This window comes from Octopus bimaculoides, chromosome 6 (assembly GCF_001194135.2).
Source record: "Octopus bimaculoides isolate UCB-OBI-ISO-001 chromosome 6, ASM119413v2, whole genome shotgun sequence".
Classification (NCBI taxonomy): domain Eukaryota; kingdom Metazoa; phylum Mollusca; class Cephalopoda; order Octopoda; family Octopodidae; genus Octopus; species Octopus bimaculoides.
In genome coordinates, this window is record NC_068986.1 from 70,209,714 (window position 1) to 70,221,731 (window position 12,018).

Sequence of the window (12,018 nt, forward strand, 5' to 3'; positions counted from 1 at the left end):
AAGAAAACGGAGAAAGATATAACAAATAAATAGATAAATAAATAGCTAAATAAACAAATAGAACTCCCAAAGGGGGGGGGGCGCTTCGAAAAAGGAAAAGTTACACGTGGAAAAACCCATAAAACCACGGGAGCCTGGTCAGAAAAAATAAGAAAGGGGTATAGAGCCCTTTCTCCTTTTACATTACCTTTTTTTTTTCTTTTTTTTTCCATTTTTTTTTTTCTATAGGTGTATTCTCAGAATTGGTCCGTTTATACTGGCCATTCTTCCAACAGTCACCCATCTTTCAACGAATTTGCTATGAGACAGCACTTCCCTCTCTACTCTCATCTTCCTTTTCATAATAATAATAATAATAATAATAATAATAATAATAACAACAAAAATCGTTTCTTTACTGGCCACAAGGGCCGAACACAAAACAAATAGGGACAATACAAAACTGGGAACACCTTTCAACAAATTTATTGGGTGTGTGGGGTATAGAACTTCCCTCTCTACTCTCACTTTCCTTTTCAAGTCGAACTTGAAAAAGTCGAAGAGGTAAGTATCTGTATTCAGTCCTTTCAATATCGTCCACCACAATACCTACTTCGTCATAGCCACCAGACAGAGGAAAACTACCTTTCCTTCCCGACCAAAGGAAAGAGGTGGGCGATCTTCATGATGGACTCGGCTGATAACCGAATCCGTCCTACACGTGATAACAGCTGTTCGACAAAGTTCCACAAGTCAGTAATGCACGGATACTGGACAAGTGCGTGCAGGACGGATTCGTCGCCCTGCACACACCTCGGACAGGTCTGTCTGACAGCACTTCTATGTCTGCAGAGCTTGTCTCGAACCGGCAGAGCTCCCCGGTAGCACTGCCAGGCCAGGGATTTCTAAAGTTATCCATAGGCTCCGGCCCGAAAGTCCTCCGGAAATGACCAGTTAATTGATCCCTCCCGACGCCCAGAGTTTTCCCGAGGACATCGCTGCTCTTGCCCACCACTAATCCCGTACAGAACTCCACAGTAGAACTTCCACCGACCGCGTTACCCGACCTGCAGATAGCTGTGAGCACTTGCCGACACTCCAGGTGCCAAGCACCCTTTCTTGGTTTATGTTTGATGCAGGACTGTAGCTCTGTCATTGAGACGAGCTGCGGAAAATGCTGCTTGACAAACAGCAACCACACCTGTTCACCGTTAAGAAAATGCTGGAGACGCTGCAGCTTCAGCGCGTGTCTGCGCATCATTAGCTACGGCATACCCAGTTCTCCACTGAGCGGCTGTTGACAGCAGATGGACCGTCTGACGAGTGGAACACGACCCCTCCACAGAAAGCGGGAGAGCAAGCGCTGCAGTTTGGTCAGCCATGAAGCAGGGCAATGGACGGCTGTCAGGCGGTAGTAAGTTAGGGAAGTGATGTACGCGTTCACCACCTCCACCCGACCTTTCAGGGACAACTTCGTCTCTGTCCATTTCTGGGTGAGATTGGCTACCTTGCTCGTCACCTCCCCCCAGTTTTTGTCTACTTAGACGTCCGAACCAAACCAGACCCCGAGCAATTTAACTGGTCCTTCTGTCCAGTGCCCTACCACGCTGTCGGTTGGCATGGATCCGCCTCTCCAGATGACGAGTTGCAGGTCCACCGACTTGTCCTGGTTAATTTTTGCTCCTGTGACCGCTTTGTACTCTCTTAAAGTAAAACCGATCACCTCGATTTCCGAGCTTTCCGACACTATTACGGTGACGTCGTCCTCATAAACCGACACTAAAGTTCTGCCTCCTAGATCACGCGAGATGTCCCTCGAAATATCCAACTTCCTCAGTAATGACTCGAGAACCAGCACGTACAGAAAGGGAGAGAGTGTGCATTCTTTACGGACCGAGTGAGAGATGCTAAACGATTCTGAAAGATGGCCGTTTACTTTGACCACCGAACAGATGCCGTTATACATTGCAGGGATCCAGCCTCTGAAAACAGGACCGAAGCCGGCCGCTGCGAGGACAACCTCCATGTATTGATGGTCGACCCTGTCAAAAACTGTTGATTGATATAAATTGATCAAAGGGAGAGATAGTTAGGAGAGATAGAGGGAGAGATAGTTAGGAAGGTAGATGAAGCGCTTAGGAACAGTATTGCGACTGATGTGAAGGCGGCGAGATTGGCTCTTGATCAATTCTTCAATGTCAAGCACGAATGTTGCATTGTCAAAGCTAGGGCGCGTACTCTTAGACATAAGTCGATGGGCCCGGGTGGCAGAATTGTAACGTGGAAACAAATACTCACAGCAGTGGGTATTCTCCCGTTCTGCTGCCAGTCGTGATAGACATCCACCAAGAGATCACCGAACAAGTCTGGCATATGAAGATAAAGCTCGAAAGATAGACCATCCAACCCCGGAAACTTCTCTCTTGTACAGGCCTTCATGGCATCCCGTGTGTCTCCGGCTGTTATCGGCATTTCGCAGAGCTCCGCATCCTTGGCCGAAAAGTGCAGTATGCCACCGAGGTAGGAGGTGAAATCCACTTCCGTCCCCGACACACCGCGCACCCCGAACAGTTCGGTGAAGTGCTGCTGAAATTCTGTACACATCTACTTGGGCTCGTGTAGCATACGTCCGTCACAGCGCAACAAAGACCGAATTGTGGCTTTGTTTCCACGTTACAATTCTGCCACCCGGGCCCATCGACTTATGTCTAAGAGTACGCGCCCTAGCTTTGACAATGCAACATTCGTGCTTGACATTGAAGAATTGATCAAGAGCCAATCTCGCCGCCTTCACATCAGTCGCAATACTGCTCCTAAGCGCTTCATCTACCTTCCTAACTATCTCTCCCTCTATCCTAGATTCCTCTAAGGCTAGTTTCTTACAAAATCCTACTGCCTCTACTCTAATAGCCCTTTTCAGGGATATCCACCAACGGTTGACGATTGCGCCTGCCGACTTCTGATGGACTAGCTTGCTAACCCGGTACCTGAAAGCTTGACGAGCTGGGAAAGACGCGTTCGGCTTCCAATACCCGGGGCCCTGCCTATGGATCCTATCCACAAATTTGTGGTCTGTGTAGCCGGCTACTTTGAACTGTGGACAAGATACCTGCCCAAGGTGCCACGCAGTGGGACTGAACCCGGAACCATGTGATTGGGAAGCAAGATTCTTACCACACAGCTACGCCTGTGCCCATACATGACTTGAATCAAAAAGAAATATTTCGACTGATCACTATAACCCATCTTTAAGCTAGTGAGCAGGCAGAATCGTTAGCATGTCGAGGAAAATGCTTAGGAGCATTTCGTTCATCTTTACGCTCTGAGTTCAAATTCCGCCGAAGTCGACTTTGTCTTTCATCCTTTCAGGGTCGACAAATAAACACCAGTTGCGGCACGGGTGTCGATTTAATCGACTTGGTCCCTCTCATGAAATTGCTGACCTTGTGCCAAAATTTGAAACCAATATAACTCATCTTCAACTAAGAATCGTCAGTGGTTGTATCTTCTTTCCGATTCTATCTGTTAATACTAGAATACAATATTTGGAAAAACAAGAAAAAACTCTCCACCAAAAAATTCTTGATGTGTCCTCTCAAAAATTTCCTACCAAAAATATTAGGGTTTTTTTTGTTTTTTTTTTTTGCTTTGCGGGTGGTTGCTAAAATTACAACTAAATTTAGATTAGGTGGAGGCATGGTTGTGTGGCTAAGAAGTTCGCTTTGCAACCACTTGGTTTCAGGTTCTGTCTCATTGCGTGGAATGTTGGGTAAATGTCCTCTGCTATAGCCCAGATCGACCAATGCCTCATGAATGAATTTTTTAGGCAGAAATTGTGGAAGCCTGTCGCGTATGTGTATATACATGTGTGTGTGTACATGTGTTTGTGTTCTCCATTACCACCACCACAAACAACAACCATCGTTTGACAACCAGTGATGATTTGTTTAGATCCTGTAACTTAGCGGTTTAGCAACAAAAACCGCTAGAATAAGTACCAGACTTTTAAAAAATAAGCACTGGGATGGAATTGTTCGACTAAACTCTTCAAGGAGGTATTCCTACATTGCTGCAGTCCAGTGACCGAAATAAATGAAAGATAAAAGAATAAAATTAGCATACGGTTTTTTCTTTTTTCTCCGACAGATCGAGAAATATCCTTATCCGAAATTTGTTTTCCATTCAATTTGAAGGATCTCTAGTGACTATTGTCACATATTTCGTTTATAAAAATTAGAAAACACAGTAACTTAAACAGAATTGAAAACTTAATTATTCTATCCTGAAAGAATTTCCCTTTGCGTACACCTTTAATCAGTTTAATTAAATATAAATTTTAGTTTGAAAGTCTTTACTATCAATGTGGTACTCACCATAGCAATGCTTAAAAAAATTAACTGTATATCTCGTGAAAAATTATTGGTGAGACCATCAACGAAAACATTCGTTATTAATTGACTGTCAGAATGGTTTGATCCAAAAATAATAATGCTTAGAATGTTCTTTGTTGTGACATATTAGACAACCTCGTTTTAAAAATCAAATTCAAACAAATACACACACTCATTTGTTTGTGTGTACACATATATAAAGCATAAATGCCGTTTAACGGATCATTTGCAAAGTTTGAACGTGAACGAGTATAGGTTTTGTTGAGGTAAGTTTCGCAAGTGGGCTTTTCTTTTTCTGTATATGAGTAGAAAGAGTTTTTATTCTAAAATAATTCTCTGTATGCTGTAATTTTTTTCTCTGACCGGTTATGATTTAAACTTATTACAATAACACTTTTTTTATTGCTTTATTGCAATAAAATCCGTTTTTAATGAATACTATATTCTTCTCAGAAACAAAGAAGCTATAATGATAATTTTCATGAAATAATATAACGGTATATTATTTTCAGCTCTTCACCATGTCAAAGGAAGATTACGAAAACCTCGCCAAGAAATTACTTTCTACAGTAGAAGATTATATGGAAGATGGAAATGGATGGAAAGTTATTGTGGATAAGCCAAATGTTATTGTATCTTCTCGTAAATCAACAGAATTTAATGGTAATTTATACAAAGCTGAGGGAATAATTGAAGCATCCCCTGATACTGTATTTCAATATTTAGACCCGTCACCTGATTCTCTCCGCCTTCAATGGGATAAAAGAATGGCTGGTATCGAGTGTCTTGAAGTATTGAGTCCTAATTTGAAAATAGCACGAATGTACACTGGGGCTGAAGTAATAAATATCATATCCCCAAGAGATTTCGTGGATCTTATATTCAATGTGGAAAACGATAAATTCATAGCTACCTGTGCAGTGAGTATTGAGTATTCCAAATGTCCACCAATAGCAGACTTTGTTCGGGGTTTCGATCACCCATGTGCTTTGGTGTGCATTAAAGTTCCTGGAGATGCAAACAAAACTAATTTGCTAAGCTTATTACAACCAGACCTTCGAGGTAGGTTACCAACCGAAATTGTTGATTCGGCAATGCCTAATTCCCTTGTAGGGTTTTACGATGGTCTTGGAAATACAATACCCAAAAAGGCTCCTTAAGTTTTACCAACTTTATTGATAAATGATATATGAATGATGTTTGTCCTAATAACTTTCCTAAACCAAAAGTTTGTATTCAATGAAGACCTGTCGAAATCCTATTAAATTTGAAGTTCAGTAACCGCATGTTGTTTTGCCTTGTTCACTTTCTAAGTATATATTGTATTCTTAATTGTATGTTTATGCTCATTGCACTTTCATAATTCTAATACATTACCGTGCAACATTCTGTAGTTTTTTATCTTAGTCTACGTATTTCGTTTTTTTTATAGATTTTATCAGCATATAACTGTTTGGTCCGGTTATGTTAAGATAATCTAGAGTGCTAGTTTAAATTGACTCATTTGAATTACTCCAAATCGAAAATTATTTTCACCGTAAGTATATGATGCGGAGATATTTTATTTAGCTTTTGTACATGGAAGATTTGGCTTGTAAATAACCTAAAAAGGGAACATTACTAGATTCCAGCTAAATAGCTTTTTTTTTTAGTTTTAAATAGGGAATTTAAATTACCAATATTGTTGATGGGACTCTCCTGGAAATAAAAAAATCAGTTCAAAATATTTCATTTCTTTAAAACTATTCTAAAGTGAAAACTTTTTTTAAAAGTGAAGTTTAATCTTTGAGCGAGTTATAAACAAAGGTGAGATTGATACTGTTATATTCCTCTTGAATAACTGAAAGCTGACGAACGTAGAAAAGGAATTTCAGAGATATGCGCTTTTGAGGAGCCTGCGTGTTGTAGAGATATCGCTAACTCTTCCTATTAAAATTTTTTAATCATTGCAATTGTAGAAATAATTACTCCTCATTTTACTTCGTTTTAAACTTATTTAAATGTTTCGCTAAGCTGTGTCTGCGCAACGTATTTTAGTCTGAAAACGAAAGAAAATAGAATTTATCATAATTAATTCAAAGACCATTATAACTACTTCGGGTTGCTGACAATGAGGTTGTAGGCATTTACCTTTTAAACATAGGTCTGCTTGCAGAGAAAGTGATCTGGAAAAGTTAACGGTTAAAATTGAAAATTTTTGCGTGGCGTGAGGTGATACAATAGGACTAGAGGGTACATTGGGAGACAGTACAGCTGGTTATAAAACGAGACGAGACGAAGTGTATTGAGACTATTTGCCAAATAAGCAAATTGTTTTGGATATGAACTTAAATGAAAATATTTTCATTTATGGTAGTTGCCCCGTCCTAGATGTGAACAGTACAATGTCTTAGTTAGAATCTCAGGCTAAAGTAACGTTAAATAATACAAATCTATGGAATAATTTAGGAAATTCTGTAAAGTTAGATAAAAAAAATTTATAACGTTTGTTGAAAGATAGGTTTTGATGTTCCTATACGACTTAAAGGTCATTATTCATGGAACTATTTCAGTCTTGAACCGAGCGACGGATGGCTTCCAAAGCTTCTACCAGACGTCTTAGCTGTACGAGGATTGCAAAGAATGTCAACTTAGATTGCGGAGGTATAACCAAACGATGGTCAATTACAGGACAGATAGAATGCAAGGCGTTGTGTGACGGTATGGGCTAATGATACTTTCGGTCTACGAAATGACTAGATTGAATCTAATGGGCAGACAACGTGAAAACATTTTCGTGCCAGAACAGATCGAAAGCTTTGTCAAATCACAAATAATTTACATTGTTTACATTTGACGGATATTTGTCCTCCTCTTGTTTGTTGTCAACACAACATTTCGGCTGATATACCCTCCAGCCTTCTTGGGGAAATTTCGAACCTGGGTTCTCATTCCTAAGGTATTTTTCGACGTTATTGTTCAGGTCACTGCTTGGAATCGAACTCGGAATCTTGGTTAGTAGCCCGCGCTCTTAACCGCTACGCCATATATCGAAAAATACCCTAGGAATGAGAACCCAGGTTCGAAATTTCCCCAAGACACCTGAAGAATGCTGGAGGGTATATCAGCCGAAACGTTTTGTTAACAACAAACAAGATGAGGACAAATGTCCATCGAATGTAAATAATGTACATAATTCCTCATCTCTTAAATATAGAATTGTATCACAAATAATTTGACATAAAAAAATAAAACTAGGTGAGTGTGTACAAATTGAAGATAAGTGGGCAGCAAACACAAATGCCTTCTACAATAGGAGTGACTTTCAAAAATGCGTTCTTTGTCGCTTAGTAACTTGGTAGGTAAGAATTTATTGTAATTGCTTGTTGGTTTCTTAGGAAATTTAAGATGTTACAAAGAAAATCTGTTACATTTGTGAACAATTATCAAAAGAATCGCTCATTAAGTATGTCACCAGCATATGTAATGCATTTTAAGAATATCGTGAAATATGTAAAATATTTGAAATACGATTTGCTTGAGTTTGAAATGTTTCTCTGTTAGTATGTTATGAACTTGAAATACTTAAAAACTTCAGTTTCATTGGAAAAACACTGGCTATGCACTTGATAAGTATATTTGCATATTTTGTACTTCATAGGAACGAGTCGATCAAAATATTGTCACCAGTTGCCGTCTATTTGTAGGAAGAGATTTGAATAAATCTAATGCTAAAACCGACACTGCTAAAGCACCAAAAATTAGAAGCAATTTATCATGGCTGTGTAAAATTGGGAAAGTAGTATCTAATCCGCTTTTAATTTTGAACTTTATAGTGATAAATGAAACGTCGGTAGATTTAATTAAAGTAACATATTTATCAATGTTAAAATGAATTCTACAATATTAATTATTCGCGTGAAGTAATTGACGTTATAAATTTATCGTTAGTGGTGACGGATAGATTTTTGTGATTTAGATTAGCACTAAGCGGGAATTAAGATGACGTCAGCTTGTTTTACTACGTTACGCTTCCGTCTTTTATTCGTTCTATAGCAGTTAGAACGCAACGCAATTGTAATGAGCAATATGAGATTGAAATGTGTGATAGTTGAGAAGCACGACTGGTTTAACCATAATAAAAATTTTCTAAGGGATTATATAATAACATTTTATATATATGAAATGCACAAATCTTATTTTATTACACCCTACAGAGGGGAGACAAGTTCTGAGAGCCTCAAGAAATTAATCAGAAAATATCCTTCAATGGTGGCTTCGTTGAAGCTTCTTGAAAGAATATTGTCTTTTACTAGCTGAACACGTTGAAACTCCAGGTTTTATACATTTTCTATTTGAATAAATTTGTAAATGAAAACCTTTTCAGTGTTGATTTCGAGTGTTTTCAATTTTGCTCTTAAACACCAGAGCAAACATTAACACGCAAAATATTTTCGTGGTATGAGAAAACGGTGATTCTTTTTGTTTTCTTTTCTTCTAATATTCATTTCCAAATTAGATGTGAAATTTATAGAATGAATTTTTATAGCTCATCACACATTTGTCTTAAATCTAAAACTTATCTGGTCTAACCCTTAAACAGCGGGAAAGGGTTGCATAACTGTGCCAAATGGGCGATAAACAATAACCCCCTTCTCTTAAAGGTAATTTATATATTTTCACTTTAAAAGAGTACAAAAACTATATTTGTCTCGTACAATAAAAATTTATGATCTCGTCGAAAATTTCTGGAAAATATTCATTTTCCTTTGTTAGCAGTATCCAAGTAAATTCGAAACCTCAACTGATGCCTGTTGTTTAATAGTTAAAGCACAGGAATTTAACAATTTTAAGTGATCACTGATATAAATTAGTATTTATCTCGGTATATATTGTATTTCATATTCTGAAGAACATTTCTAGAGATTTCTTTAATGGTTGTTTGGAAACAATAGTAAATTTGCATACTATCACCCAAAACGAGCAAGTGTTTCCAAGGCAAGTGACAGCATTTAAACATCCATTACCGCACATTTTTCAAAACTTTCAGAATTTGTAGTCTAAGTATTTAATAATTACTGTAACAAATATATTTACTTCATATGTGGCAAAATTAAAAACTAATAGCACAGAAAATATGGGCTGCAAAACGTTTTAAAGATCATAATCTTTTCATTTTCCATCCGAGTTTTAATATTAATGTAAACGTTACACTGTACTTTAGAGTATTCAAATGTTTGATTTACTAGAGGATTATAGGATTTTTTTTTAAATCCTATAGGGAAAATTTCAACTTCAATATCAGATCAACAATATCAGTCCAACACTAGCTAAATGTTGCATAGGGTATTGTGAATAAAAGTGAAATTCTGTTCTGTTATATTCCAAAAATATTGCCAACCAGTATTTTGAGTGCCAATATAATTGGCACCGAGATTAGTGAAGAAATATACTTTACTTGCAGAAATTATAAGTTAGCAAATACTGGCAGAAATTATTGGCATGAACAAAATTCCCTGGAGGAATGATTCGTATCTTTAAGGTTGAAAATATACAGAACTAAAGTTGAATAGGTAGTATATTTAATTGGAAAAATAGTTTAATTCTTGTAACAACTATTTGTAATGGTTCAAGCATTCTGATTCAATGTTACAAATACTTTCAGTGGCTAATCAGAGGGATTTTTCTCTTGGACGCTGTAACTGACAGGTTACTCTCTAATCGGATTTAGCCCTAATGCTTGTGACATTGGACTCCGTTAACAGTCAGGTCGTAGTATTAAGCCGGACGAGGAATTAAACATACCCACCGTGAATCAGAACGACACCGCTGCAATTTCCATTTACCAAATTTTGCTCGCCAGTGAAACCAGAAGCAATAGATCATTGCTCAAGGCTCTACGCAATGTAATCGAACACGAAACCACCTAGTCTCTAAACAAATTTCTTGACCCAAATATTAAGCAAGAATTGATTTAACACAGCGAGCTACTTTTTCAAAACGATCGATTAAAAAAAAAACTATTATTTACAAGATTTTACAGTTCGGTAGATGTTAAATATCGCTTATGCTTAATGTATACAATGATTAATCATTGCATTAGGTTTTCGTGTTAAACTGTTCCATTTGTAATCTTCCGATACACTAATACTTTTTTAATATTGAAAAAGTTTGATATTCTAACGTACCTGTGGTGGAAACCTGGTCAGGAGAAAAGATCTGTTGCCAGGAAGTTGATTATAGTAGGAATATAACAGTAGCGAGCACTGTAAAACAAATTTCGTGAAGCCTAGTCGAAACCATATCACTTTACATTACCTTCTTAAAAAGTTTGTCCACCCTTCCCCTAAAATATGGACTTTCTATCCAATCGAATTATTGTAGGTACATGAGTGTTGTACTAACTTCAAGTTACATCTGTAATTATAAGATATTTTTAATATTGTTTACAGCAAAATTTAGGTGATAATCAGATTAGGGAAAATAGAACTCCCAGAAGATCAATAGAAAACCGTTTTTGTATGTTACATCCTTTCCAATGGTTTACTTAATTCATCAGCACCGTGATAGTTTTACTACATCAACATGTTACTGTGTTGGTGTAATATAAGTTGTATCTACTTGAAATATTGTTTCTGGAAGTGGTAATGGGTGACGATAAAAATGTAATGTGATAATCACTATCATCTAAACTAACTCGCAAAGGCTTACAGATTTACACAAGAACTCACGACCAAACAGAGCCTTTACGCAATTGCTCGATCTAGAAATAGCAGCCTAATCTTAAATTAATCCTATCGTCTTAAAATGGATGATTTTAACTAAAAAGAAATTGCATTGTTATAAGCGGGAGCACGTTTGATTATTGGCTCCTGGATCTTGGTTGACTAGTGATTAAGCAACCATTCACTCTCACTGTATACTGATATAGGTTTCATATGCAGTGTCTATACATTATCCAGTTTCATTTCATAACAAAATTGTACTTTTTTTTAATTGACTTAAGCTGACTTTTGAAGGGTATATTTTCATTTATGTAGCAATTAAAAACGAAATAACTTTTCAGTCATAAGTAAAATTGCTTTGAATATTTTATGTACATGATGCAGCACACCACCCAAGACATTTAACGCTAGTTTCTAAAACTTAACTACTCAGCTAAAGATACAGCATGACCCACTACAATATAATGCAGTACATCTTTCCGAGGAATATTTTCTCTCGCCAATATAATTTCAGGCCCCAGTTTAGAGATGGATTTTCGTCATGATTATCACCTAAACCTGTTTTTTTTTCTTTCGTTTGTTAATGCAAACACCTATGATCGTGTGTTCTTTTATATGACAAAACTACTTCTTATAGTTATTTGGCGGCATTTCATTGAGTAGCTAAATTAATCTCCCCTTGTTAAGACAATCTTCAGTTCTTATAGAATGGTGTATAACTGATTTAAAATAGCACAGTGATTCATAACGAATTGATCTTGGAGCAATAAGAAATAAATCCTACCACAGTAGCATCAGAACTCATAACTTGGAAGGCCGACAGTAAAAATTGTACAGCATTTTGTCTAGTGCTATTATCTGTATGAATTTCTAAATAATACTAAGGTACAAACTCAAGTATTCATGGATTGTCAACGAAAGAATTAGCTATATCAAAGCGTGCT

General features: G+C 37.2%; 1 protein-coding gene across 1 annotated transcript; it reads left to right on the top strand.

Moving 5' to 3' along the window:
* Positions 1-4,527: 4,527 nt before the first annotated feature.
* On the top strand, positions 4,528-5,652 carry LOC106868176 (stAR-related lipid transfer protein 5). The gene is made up of 2 exons (XM_014913320.2): positions 4,528-4,636; positions 4,883-5,652. The coding sequence occupies exon 2, from the start codon at positions 4,892-4,894 to the stop codon at positions 5,528-5,530; it is 639 nt and encodes a 212-aa protein (XP_014768806.1). The 5' UTR covers positions 4,528-4,636; positions 4,883-4,891; the 3' UTR covers positions 5,531-5,652.
* The last annotated feature ends 6,366 nt before the right edge of the window (positions 5,653-12,018 follow it).

What these genes read in the sequence shown, in the direction of transcription:
- LOC106868176 (XM_014913320.2), top strand. Translation starts at nt 4,892, where the DNA reads ATGTCAAAGGAAGATTACGAAAACCTCGCCAAGAAATTACTTTCTACA.